The sequence below is a fragment of the Anas platyrhynchos genome, chromosome 30 (genome assembly GCF_047663525.1).
Source record: "Anas platyrhynchos isolate ZD024472 breed Pekin duck chromosome 30, IASCAAS_PekinDuck_T2T, whole genome shotgun sequence".
NCBI lineage: Eukaryota > Metazoa > Chordata > Aves > Anseriformes > Anatidae > Anas > Anas platyrhynchos.
The window spans coordinates 6136110-6151242 of record NC_092616.1 but is presented as its reverse complement, the minus strand read 5'-3'; the positions used below and the strand labels follow the sequence as shown (position 1 = coordinate 6151242).

General features: G+C 59.7%; 1 protein-coding gene across 1 annotated transcript; it reads left to right on the top strand.

Moving 5' to 3' along the window:
- Positions 1–8393: 8393 nt before the first annotated feature.
- On the top strand, positions 8394–15008 carry VKORC1 (vitamin K epoxide reductase complex subunit 1). Its single transcript, XM_072029490.1, is given in 5 exon segments — positions 8394–8415; positions 8418–8535; positions 11546–11654; positions 12649–12898; positions 14881–15008. Coding segments are annotated over 5 exon segments (627 nt in total).
- The last annotated feature ends 125 nt before the right edge of the window (positions 15009–15133 follow it).

Below are 15133 nucleotides of genomic sequence, written 5' to 3'. Positions count from 1 at the left end.
AATGGAGTTCTGGGTGGCCCAATGGGGTTCTGGGTAGCCCAATGAGGATTTAGGATCACCCAATGGGTTTCTGGGTAGCCCAGTGAGGATCTGAGTGACCTATCGGGTTCTGGGTGGCCCAATGAGGATCTATGTGGCCCAATGGTGTTCTGGGTAGCCCGATGAGGATGTCAGTGGCCCAATGGAGTTCTGGGTGGCCCAATGGGGTTCTGGGTGGCCCGATGGGATTCTGATGGCCCAATGGGGTTCTGGATGGCCCAATGGGGTTCTGGGTGGCCCAATGGGGTTCTGGGTAGCCCAATGAGGATTTAGGTGGCCCAGTGGGGTTCTGGATTACCCCAATGAGGTTCTCAGTAGCCCAATGGGGTTCTGGATGGCCCAATGGGGTTCTGGGTAGCCCGGTGGGACTTTTAGGTCGCCCCAATGGGGTTTTGGGTACACCCCAATAGACCTCAGTCTGGTCCCTAACAGGGATCTGGGTAGCCCGATGAGGATCTAGGTGGCCCAACGGGGTTCTGGATGGCCAAATGGGGTTTTGGGTAACCCGATGAGGATCTAGATGGCCCAATCCGGGTTTTTGGGTAGCCCCATGAGGATTTAGGTGGCCCAATGGGTTTCTGGGTAGCCAGGTGGGATTAGGTGACCTAACAGGGTTCTGGGTAGCCCAGTGAGGATCTAGGTAGCCCAATGGGGTTCTGGGTAGCCCAATGAGGATCTAGGTGATCTAACAGGGATCTAGGTAGCCTGGTGAGGATCTAGGTGGCCCAATTGGGTTCTGGGTAGCCCCATGAGGATTTAGGTGGCCCAATGGGGTTCTGGGTAGCCCGATGAGGATTTAGGTGGCCCAATGGAGTTCTGGATGGCCCGATGGGGTTCTGGGTGGCCCAATGGGGTTCTGGGTAGCCCAATGAGGATCTAGGTGATCTAACAGGGATCTAGGTAGCCTGGCGAGGATCTAGGTGGCCCAATTGGGTTCTGGGTCGCCCTATGAGGATCTAGGTGGCCCAATGGGGTTCTGGGTGGCCCAATGGGGTTCTGGGTAGCCCAATGAGGATTTAGGTGGCCCAATGGGGTTTTGGGTAGCCCCATGAGGATTTAGGTGGCCCAATGGGGTTCTGGGTAGCCCAGTGAGGATCTAGGTGACCTGGAGGTTCTGGGTAGCCCAGTGAGGGTCTAGATGGCCCAGTGGGGTTCTAGGTAGCCCAAATGGGGTTCTGGGTAGCCCAAATAGGACCTAGGTGACCTAACAGGATTCTAGGTAACCCAAATGGGATTCTAGGTGGCCCAAATGGGGTTCTGGGTGGCCCAATGGGGTTCTGGGTAGCCCAATAGGGATCTAGGTGATCTAACAGGGATCTAGGTAGCCTGGCGAGGATCTAGGTGGCCCAATTGGGTTCTGGGTAGCCCTGTGGGATCTAGGTGGCCCAATGGGGTTCTGGATGGCCCAAATGGGTTTCTGGGTAGCCCAGTGAGGATCTAGGTGACCTATCGGGGTTCTGGGTAGCCCAGTGAGGGTCTAGAATGGCCCAATGGGGTTCTGAGTGGCCCAATGGGGTTCTGGGTGGCCCAATGAGGACCTAGGTGGCCTAACAGGGATCTAGGTAGCCCAATGAGGATCTAGATGGCCCAATGGGGTTCTGGATGGCCCAATGGGGTTCTGGGTAGCCCAGTGAGGATCTAGATGGCCCAATGGAGTTCTGAGTGGCCCAATGGGGTTCTGGGTGGCCAAATGGGGTTCTGGGTGGCCCAATGGGGTTCTGGGTAGCCCAATGAGGTTCTAGGTGACCTAACAGGGGTGTTTAGGGTAGCCCGATGGGGTTCTGGGTACCCGATAGGGATTTAGGTCGCCCGAATGGGATTCTGGGTAGCCCAATGGGGTTCTGGGTGGCCCAATGGGGTACACGTGGCCCAATGGAGTTCTGGGTAGCCCAATGGGGTTTATAGATAGCCCGATGGGGTACACGTGGCCCAAATGGGTTGTGGGTAGCCCAATGGGGTTATCGATGGCCCAATGGGGTTCTAGGTAGCCCAATGAAATTGTGGGCTGGCCCACGCGCCCCTGCCAGCGCTGCCCACCCCCCAGCCCCCAGCCCCCCAACCCCCCAGCATCTCCCCGGGACTGCACCTGGAGGGCGTGGGCGGCCGGAGCACCCACTGGGGGGCGATGAGGGTCCCCGCAGAATGCTGCCGCAGCTGGAGGCTCAGCTTGCCCAGGGCCACTCGCCGGGCCGGGCGGCCGTGCCCCCCACCACGCGGCCCAGCTCCGCTGCTGCCCGCGCTCCAGCTCTGCACCCAGAACCCATAGCAGCGAGAGGCCGTGGGGGGGGGCCCCACGTCTCCCCTTTCTTCCCCCACCCCCAAAAAAATAAAAATCAGGGAGCACCCGCAGGGGCTGCGTCACCCCCCCCAAAACCCCGTTTCAAAACAGTTTCGACAGACGGGGCAGGAAAATTGCACAGACGCCACGGGGTTAGATACTGGGGGCCAAATACTTAATTTGCTTCCCCCTTGTGGTCTGGCACCTAATACTCCCCACCCCCCCAAAAAAATGGCATCGGGATATTTAATACCCCCCCACCCCCCAAAAAAAAAAAGGTGGTTTGGGGTGTGAAACGGAGCCCCAGCCGGGTTGTGTTGTTGCCAAAATAAATAAAATGGGTAGCTTTTCTAGGTGGGGGGGCAGGGAAAAGGGGGGGGCAATGGAAAAGGCGTGGGGGACATGAATACTCAGAGACTCGTTGCATGGGGCTTACCTGCTGCGGGGGAGCTGTTGCGGCGAATTTCATCTGTGGGGGGGCGGTGGGGGAGAGGGGAGGTGGGGGAGGGGGGATGGGGAGGGGGGATGGGGGAGGGGAAGGAGAGAGTGGGGGAGGGGGAGTGGGGGAGAGGAGAGGATGAGGAGGGGAGAAGGGGGAATAGGGGAAGAGAGGGAAAGAGGGAGATGGAGGGAGAGAGGAGGGGGGAGAGGGGGTTGGGGGAAGGAGGAGATAGAGGGGAGAGAGAGAAGGATGGGGGAGGGGAGGTGGGGGAGGGGAAGGGGAGGGGGGGGGAAGGGGAGTTGGGGGGAGGGGGGGTGGGGGGAGGGGGAGGTTAGGGAGGAGGGGAGGTTGGGGAGGAGGGAGGTGGGGAGAGAGGGGGAATGAGGAGGAGGGGGAAAAGGGGAAGTTGGAGAAGGAGGGAGTAGGGGGAGGGAGGGAGGTTGGGGGAAGGAGGGGAGAGGAGGGGAGGTGGGGGAATAGAGGGAAAGGGGAGATGGGGGAGGAGAGAGGAGAGGGGGAGAGGGGAGGTGGGGGGGATGGGGGGGGGAGGAGGGGAGATGGGGGAGAGGGGGGGATGGGGGGAGGGGGGAAGGGAGAGTGTGGGGGAGGGGGAGTTGGGGGGAGGGAGTGTGGGGGAAGAGGGAGAGGAGTGTGGGGGAGGGGGAGTGGGGGGAGTGGGGGGAGGTGGGGAGGAGGGGGAGTGGGGGGGGGGGGAGGGGGAGGTGGGGGAGGGGGAGGTGGGGGAGGGGAAGTTGGGGGAGGGGGGGTGGGGGAAGGGAGGGTGGGGGAGGGGAGGGTGGGGGGGGGGGATGGGGGGAGTTGGGGGGAATGGAGGGAGAGAGGGGGGATGGGGGAAGGGAGGAGTAGGGAGGTTAGGGGGAGAGGGGTGGGGGGTGGGGAGGGGGAGTTGGGGAGAAGGGGGATGGGGGTGGGGGGAGGCAGGGGGGACCCAGGGGACCCCCCGGAAGTGGCCCTGGGGTACCCAAGCGTGCGGGTGCCCCCACAAGCCCCACCCCCGCCCCCACCCCGCCAGACTCATTTTTGGGTTTGAGCGTCCCAGTTTCCCATTAGGACCGGTCAGGGCTGGCCCAGATGCTCCTGTCCAGTCCCTTGGGGACGTTTTAGGGTCCCCTTTGGGTCCCTTTGGGTCCCCTTTGTCCTTTTGGGTCCCTTTGGGTCCCTTTGGGTCCTTTTGGGTCCCTTTTAGTCCCTTTGTGTCCTTTTGGGTCCTTTTGGGTCCTTTTGGGTCCCTTTTAGTCATTTAGGGTCCCCTTGGGTCCCTTTTGGGTCCCTTTTGTCCTTTTGGGTCCTTTTAGTCATTTTGGGTCCCTTTGGGTCTCGTTTGGTCCTTTAGGGTCCCTTTGGGTCACTTTTGGTCCCTTCGGTCCCCTTTGTCCTTTTGGGTCCCTTTTGGGGTCCCTTTGTCCTTTTGGGTCCCTTTTGGTCCCTTTTGTCCCTTTGGGTCCCTTTTGTCCTTTTGGGTCCCCTTTGTCCTTTTGGGGTCCCTTTTCATCATTTAGGGTCCCCTTTGGGCCTCGTTTGGTCCTTTAGGGTCCCCTTTGGGTCCTTTTGGGTCCCTTTTGTCCTTTTGGGTCCCTTTGGGTCCCTTTGGTCCTTTTGGGTCCCTTTTAGTCCTTTGGGTCCCTTTGGGTCACTTTTGGGTCCCTTTTGGTCCCTTCGGATCCCTTTTGGTCCCTTTGTGTCCCCTTTTGTCCTTTGGGTCCCTTTTGGTCCCTTTGGGTCCCTTTGGGCCCTTTTCGTCCCTTTTAGTCATTTGGGGTCCCCTTGGGTCACTTTGGGTCCCTTTGGTCCCTTTGGGTCCCTTTGGGTCTCTTTGAGTCCCTTTCGGTCCCTTTGGGTCCCTTTGGTCCTTTTGGGTCCCTTTGTCCTTTTGTGTCTTTTGGGTCCCTTTGGGTCCCTTTTAGTCCTTTGGGGTCCCCTTCGGTCACCTTTGGGTCCATTTGGTCCCCTTCGGTCCCCTTTGGGTCCCTTTTGGGTCCTTTTGGGTCCCTTTGGATCCCTTTGGGTCCCTTTGGGTCCCTTTTGGGTCCTTTTGGGTCCCTTTTGTCCTTTTGGGTCCCTTTTGGGTCCCCTTTTGGTCCTTTTGGGTCCCTTTTAGTCATTTAGGGTCCCTTTGGGTCACTTTTGGGTCCCTTTCGGTCCCCTTTGTCCTTTTGGGTCCCTTTGGGTCCCCTTTGTCCCTTTGGGTCCCTTTTGGTCCCTTTGAGTCATTTAGGGTTCCCTTTGGGTCCCTTTGGTCCCTTTGGGTCCCTTTGAGTCCTTTAGGGTCCCCTTTGCGTCACTTTTGGGTCCCATTTGGTCCCTTTCGGTCCCTTTGGGTCCCTTTTGTCCCTTTGGGTCCCTTTGGGTCCCTTTGGGTCCCTTTGAGTCCTTTAGGGTCCCTTTGGGGTCCTTTTGGGTCCCCTTTTGTCCCTTTGGGTCCCTTTGAGTCATTTAGGGTCCCTTTGGGTCCCTTTAATCCTTTAGGGTCCCTTTGGGTCCCTTTAGTCCCTTAGGGTCCCTTGTGCGTCCTTTTGGGTCCATTTGGGTCCCTTTCGGTCCCTTTGGGTCCCTTTTGTCCTTTGGGTCCCTTTGTCCTTTGGGTCCCTTTGGGTCCCTTTGGGTCCTTTGGGTCCCTTTAGTCATTTTGGGTCCCTTGGGTCCCTTTGGGTCCCCTTTTGTCCTTTTTGGTCCCTTTAGTCATTTAGGTCCCCTTTGGGTACCGTTTAAGTCCTTTAGGGTCCCTTTGGGTCCCTTTGGGTCCCTTTAGTCCTTTGGGTCCCTTTGGTCACTTTGGGTCCATTTAGTCCCTTTCGGTCCCTTTTGGTTCCCTTTGGTCTTTTGGGTCCCTTTAGTCATTTAGGGTCCCTTTGGGTCACTTTTGGTCCTTTGGGTCCCTTTTGTCCTTTTTGTGTCCTTTCGGGTCCTTTTGGTCCTTTTGGGTCCTTTTAGTCATTTAGGGTCCCCTTGGGGTCAATTTCGGTACCTTTGGGTCCCTTTTGTCCTTTTGGGTCCCTTTTAGTCGTTTAGGGTCCCTTTTGGTCCCTTTTGGGTCCCTTTTGGTCCCTTTGGGTCCCTTTGTCCTTTTGGGTCCTTTTGAGTCCTTTTGGGTCCCTTTAGTCATTAGGTCCCTTTGGGTCAATTTCGGCTCCCTTTGTGCCTTTGGGTCCCTTTAGTCATTAGGGTCCCTTTGGGTCCCTTAGGTCCCTTTGGGTCCTTTGGGTCCCTTAGGTCCCTTTGGGTCCCTTTGGGTCTCTTTTTGTGCCTTTTGTGCCTTTTGGTCCCTTTTTGTGCCCCTTTGGGTCCCTTTGTGCCTTTTGGCTCCTTTTTGTGCCCTTTGGGTCCCTTTTGTCCCTTTTTGCTCCCTTTCACCCCATTTTGAACCTTTTCCTGTCCCCACGCCCTCACCAGGCCCCCCCACCCTATTTGGGTACACCCCCACCTACCAAATCCCCCCCTCAGCATCACCAACCCCCTGCAGCCCCTCCCTAAATTTTGGGGACCCCTGTCCCCCCCCCCCACCCCAAACCCCATCACTCACGCCCCTAGGAGGAGGAAGAGGAGGAGGAAGAGCGACGTGTGAGGGCATAGCTGCCCCCTTGGGGTGTCCCGCGTCCGTCTGTCCCCGTCCCAAATCCGTCTGTCCCCGAGGGCCGAGCACGGAGCCGGTTTCTGACCTAAAGAAGGGGAAAAAGAAAAAAGAGGAGGGAGGGGAAGGAAGAGGGGGTGAGTGTGTGTTGGGGTGCCCGGGGGGGGCATTGCTCGCCCCCGGAATGCTGCCGCGCCCACTGTGGGAGGGGAGTCGTTGGTTCGAGTCTCCTTCCCCCCCCCGCGCGCCCGGGGAGAAAATACTGGAAGAGAGAGGGTTGAGTACAGCCTAGAGAAAGGAGAAGTTGGTTTTGTTGGGGGTCACCTCTTCCGAAAAGGGTGGTGGGACCCCCCGGGGGAACAATTGTGAGGTCACCCCTGGACCCCCAAAAGGTACCCCAGGTCTTGGGGTGCACCCAGACACCCCGAAAAGGGTCTAGATACTGGGGTGCCCCCTGAACCCCCAAAAAGATTCCTGGGGATCTTGGGGTCACCCCCAACCCCCCTAACCCCCCCAAAAGTACCCCCAGGTCTTGGGGTCCCTCAGACCCACCCCAAAAGTGTCCCCCAAGTTGCTGGGGTGCCCCCTAACCCCCCAAAAAGGGTTCCAATTCTGGGGTACCCCAAAACCCCTGACCCCCAAAGTGGTCCCAGCTCTGGGGTCCCCCTAAACCCCCCAAAAGGGTCCTAATTCTGGGTGCCCCCCAAATCCCCCCAAAAGGGTCCCAGGATTGGGGTCCCCCCTAAACCCCCCAAAAGGGTCCTAATAATTAGGGTGCCCCCTAAACCACCCCAAAAGGGTCCCTAAGAACTAGGGTGCCCCCCAGGACCCCCAAAGCATCCCAATTATTTGGGGTGCCCCCAGAACCCCTGACCCCCAAAAAGTGGTCCCAGCTATTGGGGTGCCCCCAAACCCCCTAACCCCCAAAAAGTGGTCCCAGCTTCTGGGTGCCCCCAAACCCCCTAACCCCCAAAAAGTGGTCCCAGGTATTCAAATCCCCTAAACCCCCCAAAAAGTGTCCTAATTCTAGGGGTAACCCCTAAACCCCCCAAAAAGTTGTCCGATGACTTGGGGTCCCACTAAACCCCCCAAAAGCAATTCCCAGATTTGGGGTGCCCCCCTAACCCCCCAAAAAGTTCCTAATATAGGGGTGCACCCCCAAACCCCCCTATACCCCCCAAACCCCTGGGAACCCAGGACTTGGGATGCCCCCCTAAACCCCCCCAAAAAGCATCCTAATTATTAGGATCCCCCCTAAACCCCCCAAAAAGTATCCCCAGGTATTGGGGTACCCCCTAAACCCCCCTAAAAGGTACCCAAGAATTGTGGGAGTACCCCCCAAACCCCCCAAAAGTACCCTAGAACTCCAAATACCCCCCCATAAACCCCCCCAAAGCGTCCTAATTTATTGGGGTCCCCCTAAACCCCCCCAAAAAAGTACTCCAGGTCTTAGGGTGCCCCCTAAACCCCCTAAAAGGTACCAATTATTAGGGTACCCCCCAACCCCCCCAAAAAGTATCCAGGATCTCTTGTGTCCCCCTAAACCCCCCAAAAAGCGTCCCTAATTATTAGGGGTGCCCCCTAAACCCCCCAAAAAAGTATCCCAGGGTCTGGGGTGCCCCCTAAACCCCCTAAAAGGTCCCATTATTGGAGGTGCCCCCCAAACCCCCCAAAAGTACCCTAGGACTTGGGATGCCCCCCATAAACCCCCCAAAGCGTCCTAATTATTAGGGTCCCCCTAAACCCCCCAAAAATTCTCCAGTTCTTGGGTCCCCCCTAAACCCCCTAAAGGTCCCAATTATTCAGGTCCCCCCAAACCCCCCAAAAGTGGTCCCAGGATTTCAGTACCCCCTAAACCCCCAAAAAGCATTACCAATCCTTCAGGCACCCCATAACCCCCCAAAAAGCAGCCCCAGGCCCCCATTACCCCCCCTACCCTCCCCTAACCCCATCCCCTGTAGGATTGGGAAGGGGGGGGAGGGACTCCGTCTCCCAGCGCCCCCCGCGGCCGTTTCCGGGTGGTTCGATTTGGGGGGGGGTGGCCGATGGCGGCACGCGCGGCGCTGTGCGCGGCGGCCTGGCCCTGTCCCTCTACGCCCTGCACGTGGAGCGCGCACGCACGCGACCCGCCTACCGCCCTCTGCGGCCTGGGGCCGCCGTCTCGTGCACGCGCATTCTCGCCTCCCGGTGGGCCTGGGGGTGAGAAGGGGTTGAGGGGGAAGGGGAGGGGTGGGGAGGAGGGGAGGAGGGTTGATCGGGGTAGTAGGGGGGCGGAGCGGGGTGGGGGAGGGGGTTGGGGGGAGGGGGAAGAGGGGGTTAAAGGGGGTGGGGGGGGGGGGGGGGTTAAGGGGGGTGATGGGGGGTCAAGGGGGGTTAAAGGGGGTGAAGGGAGGGTCAGGGGGGTGGAGGGGGGTGAAGGGGGTCAAGAGGGTAGAGGGGGTGAAAGGGGTTAAAGAGGGGTTGATGGGGTGATAGAGAGGGTAGAGGGGTCAGGAGGGGTTGAGGGGGGTCCAGAGGGTGGAGGGGGGGGGGGGTAGAGGGGGGTTAGAGGGGGTTGGGGGGGTAGAGGGGGGTAAAGGGGGGAAAAAGGGGGGTTAGGGGGTGAATGGGGGGTAAAGGGCGGAAAAGGGATAAAGGGGGGTAAAGGGGGGAAAAAGGGGGTTAGAGGGGTTAAAGGGGGGAAAAAGGGGGTTATGGGGGGGTTAGGGGGTTATAGGGGGGGTCAAGGGGTTAGGGAGGGGGTTAGAGGGGGGAAAAAGGGGGTTAAAGGGGGTAAAAGGGGGGTAGAGGGGGGGGTAAAAGGGGGAGAAAGAGGGGTAGAGAGGGGTGAAGGGGGTATGGGGGGGTCAGAGGGGGTAGTGGGGGGGTAGGAGGGGGGTGGGGGGGGTGGAGGGGGGTAAAGGGGGGGTGGAGGGGGAGAGGGGGTTGAGGGGGGAGAAAGGGGGGTTAGGGGGTTAAAGGGGGGTTGAGAGGGTGAGGGGGGGGTTGGGGGGGTGATGGGGGGTGAAGGGGGGCTGGGGGGGAGAAAGGGGGTAAAGGGGGAAAGAGGAGGAAAAAGGGGGTTAGGGGGTGATGGGGGGGGTAGAGGGGGGTTAAGGGGGGAAAAAGGGTTAAAGGGGGTAATAGGGGTTAAACGGGGAAAAAGGGGTTAAGGGGGTTAAAGGGGGTAAAGGGGGTGGAGGGGGTGGGGGTGATGGGGGTTGGGGGAGGTGGAGGGTGGGGGGGCTGGGGGGGGGGTGGTGGGGGGCGGTGGTGAGGGGTGATGGGGGGGTCAAGGAGGGAGGGTTGGGGGGGGAAAGAGGGGGTTGAGGAGGGGGTTATGGGGGGGGGGGGTCAGGGGCTAGAGGGGGGGTTAGGGGGTGGAGAGGGGGGGGTTGTTCATCCACGGGGGACTTGGGGGGGTCGCAGAGGGGTTAGATTTGTTTCAACGGGGGGTAAGTTGCAAAGGAGGCATTGCAATGGGGGTTGGGTTAGGGGGGGGGTTGGGGGGGGGGGGGGTGTTGCAAAGGGGGTTGCAGCATGGGGGGCTGCATTGCAACGGGGTTTGCATTGCAGCAGGGGTTGAGTGCGCCAGAGGCCGGGCTGCATTGCATTGGGTTTGCATGCCGGGGTTTGCATTGCATTGGGGGCCGCATGCAGCGGGTCACATTGCAGCGGGGTTGCATGGCATTCAACTTTGCATTGCATTGGGTTTGCACGCTGGGGTCGCATTGCAGACAGGGTCACCAGGTGGTCACCGCAGGGAGCCAGCTGGTGCATGTTCAGGGGTTGCATGACAGTGGGGGCTGCATTGCATGGTGGTCACATTGCAGCAGGGGTTGCATTGCACGGGGGAGGGTTGCATTGCATTGGGGTTTGCATGCCGGGGGGGGGTCGCATTGCAGCAGGGGGTTGCATTGCATTGGATTTGCATTGCAATGGGCTTTGCATTGCAGCAGGGGGGTCGCACTGCAACAGGGGGGTCGCATTGCAGCAGGGGTCAGTCGGTTGAGAGGTTGCATTGCATGGAGGGGGTCACATTGCACAGGAGGGGTCGCATTGCATGGATTTGCATTGCATGGAGAGGAGTCACATTGCATGGAGAGGGGTCGCATTGCATGGGGGGGGGTGGCGTGCGGTGGGGGTTTGCAGCCCCAGGGGGGCTGTTTTGCAGCAGGCTTTGTGTGCCCGGGGGGTGGCGTGCAAGGGGGGGTTGTTTTGGCCGGGGGGGGCGTTTTGGGGGGCGTTTTAAGCACAGCCGAAGGTTGTTGGTTTTCGCTCTGAAGATGGGGGGGGGAGGAGCGGGTAAACAGCGCCACGTGGCAGGGGGCCGGGGCTTAGGGAGGTGGGCGGGGCTTGGGGGGCGGGGCTTAGGGCTTGGGGGCGGGGCTTAGGGCTGGGGGGCGGGGCTTAGGGTGGCAGGGCTTGGGCCAAATGGGGAGGCTTGGGGTGAGGGAGGGGCTTGGGGGCGGGGCTTAGGGCTTGGGGGCGGGGCTTGGGGGTGGTGGGAGGGGCTTAGGGAGGATGTGGGCGGGGCTTGGGGGCGGGGCTTGGGATGATAAGAGTGGCTTGGTGGGTGGGGTTTGGGGCTTGGGGGTGTGGCTTGGGGGGTGGGCGGGGTTTGGGGGCGGGGCTTAGGGAGATGGGAGGGGCTTAGGGCAGGACTTTGGGGGGCTAGGGAGGGGCGGGGCTTGAAGGGTTAGGGTTAGTGGGGCGGGCTTGGGGTAGATGGGCGGGGCTGGGGTGTGGGAGGGGCTCAGGGCGTGGCTTAGGGGTGGGAGGGGCTGGGGTGGGAACTGGGGCTTGGGGAAGGGGTGGGGCTAGGGTTTAGGGTTGGTGGGTGGGGCTTGGGGCTGGTGGGAGGGGCTTGAGGCTTGTGGGCGGGGCTTGAGGTCGGGGCAGGGGCTTAGGGGGGGGCTTTGGGGGAGGGATTGGGGCTTGAGGGAGGGGTTTGAGGGGGGTTTGGGGTAGGTGGGCGGGGCTTAGGGTTTGTGGGCGGGGCTTAGGGAGGTGGGAGGGGCTTGGGGGCGGGGCTTAGGGAGGGGCTTGGAGAGGGGCTAAGGGTTGGGGGCGGGGCTTAGGGTTGGTGGGCGGGGCTTGGGGGTGGTGGGCGGGGCTTGGGGTGGGAGTTGGGGAGGGGTTTGGGGTGGTGGGCGGGGCTTAGGGTGGTGGGAGGAGCTTCAGGGCATGTCTGACACTGTCCCCGCCCCCCGGGCAGGTGGGGCCGCGGGCTGCAGCTGGTGGAGGGGCTGCTGGGCCGGGACGCGCCAGCGTCCCCAACAGCACCTGTGGGGCTGCTCTTCTACCTGCTGCAGGGCTTGCGGTGCGTGGGGGGGCGGGGAGCCCTATAGGCCCCCCGTCCCCTATAGCTCCCCCCTATAGCGCCCCCTATTCCCTATAGCGCCCCCCGTCCCCTATAGATCTGCCCCGTCCCCTATAGCTCGCCCCTTATCCCTATAGTTCCCCCATCCCCTATAAATCCACCCGTCCCCTATAGCTGCCCCCTGTCCCCTATAGGGCCCCCTGTCCCCTATAGATCTACCCTCTCCTATAGCTCCCCCATCCCCTATAGATCTGCCCTTCCCCTATAGCTCCCCACCTATCCCTTATAGTCCCCCCGTCCCCTATAGGGCCCCCCCGTCCCCTATGGCGCCCCCCGTCCCCTATAGCTCACCCCCTTCCCTTATAGTCCCCACCGTCCCCTATAGCGCCACCCCCGTCCCCTATAGGGCCCCCTATCTCCTACAGCGCCCCCCATCCCCTATAAATATGCCCCCTCCCCTATAGTGCCCCCATCCCCTATAGCGCCCCCTCTCCCCTATAGTGCCCCCCGTCCCCTATAAATGTCCCCTCCCCTATAGCGCCCCTATCCCCTATAGCTCCCCCCCATCCCCTATAGGGCCCCACCATCCCCTATAGCGCCCCCCATCCCCTATAAATGTGCCCCTTTCCCCTATAAATGTGCCCCTTTCCCCTACTGCCCCCCTATCCCCTATATATGCCCCCCTTTCCCTATATATGCCCCCCTTTCCCCTATGACCCCCTTCCCCTATGACCCCTCCTTCCCCCATGCCCCCTTTCCCCTATGGCTTCCCCCCATGCCCCCCTTTCCCCTATGACCCCCTTTCCCCTATGACCCCCCTTTCCCCTATGACCCCCCTCCTTTCCCCCCGTCCCCCTTCCCCTATGGCTTCCCCCATGCCCCCTTTCCCCTATGACCCCCTTTCCCCTATGACCCCCCTTTCCCCTATGACCCCCTTTCCCCTGTACCCCCCTTTCCCCTACAACCCCCTTTCCCCCATACCCCCCTTTCCCCTATAGCTTCCCCCATACCCCCTTTCCCCTATGACCCCCTCTCCCCCAGGCTTGGTGCGGGGCCCGGCGGCCTCGTTCTTCCTGCTGGCCACCTCGGCGCTGTCGATGGCCGCCTCCCTGTACCTGGCGGCCGTGCTGGCCTTCGGCCTCCACGACCTGTGCCTGGTGTGCCTGGCCACCTACGGCCTCAACGGGCTCCTCTTCCTCCTCAACTATCGGCGCTATCGCCGATCTGAACAGGACCTGGCGGCATGGCGTCCGGGGCTGCCGGGCTGCGGCAGGGGCGGCAGGTCTTCACCGAATTGCCTAGCCTCTTGCACCAAGTCCCCGCCCTATGTGCACCAATATCTCCCATTTATACTAACCCCCTTGTGGTCCAAGAAATCCCCCTTTGGCCCAAATCTCCCCCTTTGGTCCTTAAGTGCCCCCTTGTCCTTTGACCCTTTTGGCCCAAATCCCCTTCTTGTGGCCCAAAATCCCCCTTGTGTCCAAATCCCCCCTTTTGGCCCAAAATCCCCCTTGTGGCTCCAATTCCCTCCCTTTGTGCCCCAAATCCTACCCTTTTGACCCCAAATCCCCCCTGGTTTGTCCCCTAAAGCACCCCCTTGTGGCCCCAGATCCCTCTTTGTGGCCCCAGAATCCCCCTCTTGTGGCCCAGATCCCTTCTTTTTGGCCCCAGATCCCCCCTTTTTTTGGCCCCAGATCCCGACAGTTTGTCCCCTAACACCCCTTGTGGCCCCAGATCCCTCTTGTGTCCCAAATCCCCTCCCCTTTTGGGCCCAAATCCCCCCCTTGTGGCCCAAAATCCCTCCCTTGTGGCCCAAATCCACCCAATTTCGTTCCTAACACCCCCTTGTGGTCCAAATCCCCCCTTTTGGCCCAAATCCCCCCTTGTGGCTCTAATTCCCTCCCTTTTGGCCCCAAATCCCTCCCTTGTGGCACCAATATCCCTCTTTTGTTCTTGACACCCCCTTGTGTCCCCAAATCCCCCCTTTTGTCCCCAAATCCCCCCTTTTGGCCCCAATCCCCACCCATTTGCCCAAATCCCTCCCTTTTGGCCCCAAATCCCCCAATTGTCCCCAATCCCCCCTTGTGGCTCCAATTCCCTCCCCTTTTGTCCCCAAATCCTTCCTTTTGTCCTCAAATCCCCCCAGTTGTGCCTGACACCCTTGTAGCCCCAAATCCCCCTCTTGTGGCCCAAATTCCCTCCCTTTTGGCCCAAAATCCCCCCTTGTGGCCCAAATCACCCCGTTTGTTCTAACACCCTTGTGGCCCCAATCCCCCCAATTTGTCCCCAAATCCCCCTTGTGGCTCCAATTCCTCCCTTTTGTCCCCAATCCTCCCCTTTTGTCCTCAAATCCCCCCCCATTTGTGCCCTAACACCCTTTTGGCCCCAAATCCCCCCCTTGTGTCCCCAATCCCTCCCTTTTGGCCCAAATCCCTCCTTTTGGCCCCAATCCCCCCCCCCAGTTTTGTCCCTGACACCCCTTGTGGCCCAAATCCCCCTTTTTGGCCCCAAATCCCCCTGGTTTGTCCCTGACACCCCTTGTGGCCCAAATCCCCCCTTTTTGGCCCCAAATCCCCTCCCTTTTGTCCCCAAATCCCCCCCTTTTGTCCTCAACCTCCCCTTGCTCCTGACCCAAGCCCCGCTGTCCCCATCCCAATGGGGAGGGGTCAACACACCCTGGTTTTGTGCTTCCCTGGGTTCCACCCCAAAATGGACCCCAGGATCCATGGACTCCACTTTTTATATATTTTGCAAAATGGACCTAGGATCCCAGAACACCACTTTTTCCTTAATCTATCAAAATGGACCCCAGGATCCCCAAACCCCACTTTTATACATTTTACCCCCAAAAATGGACCCAAGTATCCAGAAAACCCCCTTTTTTCCTCAGTTTTAACCCAAAAATTGACCTAAGGATCAAGGAACTTCACTTTTTCCCTTGTTTTTACCCAAAAGATGGACTAAAGGATCCAGGATCCTCACTTTTACGGTTTCCTCAAAAATGAGCTCAGGGATACCAGAAAGCCCCTTTTTCCTCAGTTCTAACCCAAAAATGGACCTAAGGATGAGGGACCTCACTTTTTCCCTTTGTTTTACCCAGAAAGATGGACTCAACCCAGGGGTGCCCCTCTTTTCCTAGCTTTTACCAGAAATCAACCAGACCCCAAACCAATTTTCCCTCAGTTCTACCCAAAAATCAACCCCAGATACCAGAACCCACTTTTCCCTAGACCCTACCCCAAAATTGGACCCAGGGGTCCCAGAACCCCACTTTTACCTCAGTTTCTACCCCAAAATTGGACCCAGGGATCCCAGAACCCCACTTTTACCTCAGTTCTACCCCAAAAATGGATCTTAAGGGATCCAGGAACCCCCTCACTTTCCTTAAACTTCTGCCCCAAAAATGGAGCGAGGGATCCAGGAACCCCCTTTCTCAGGTTCTACCCAAAAATGCACCAGGGATCCCAGAACCTAGCTTTTGGC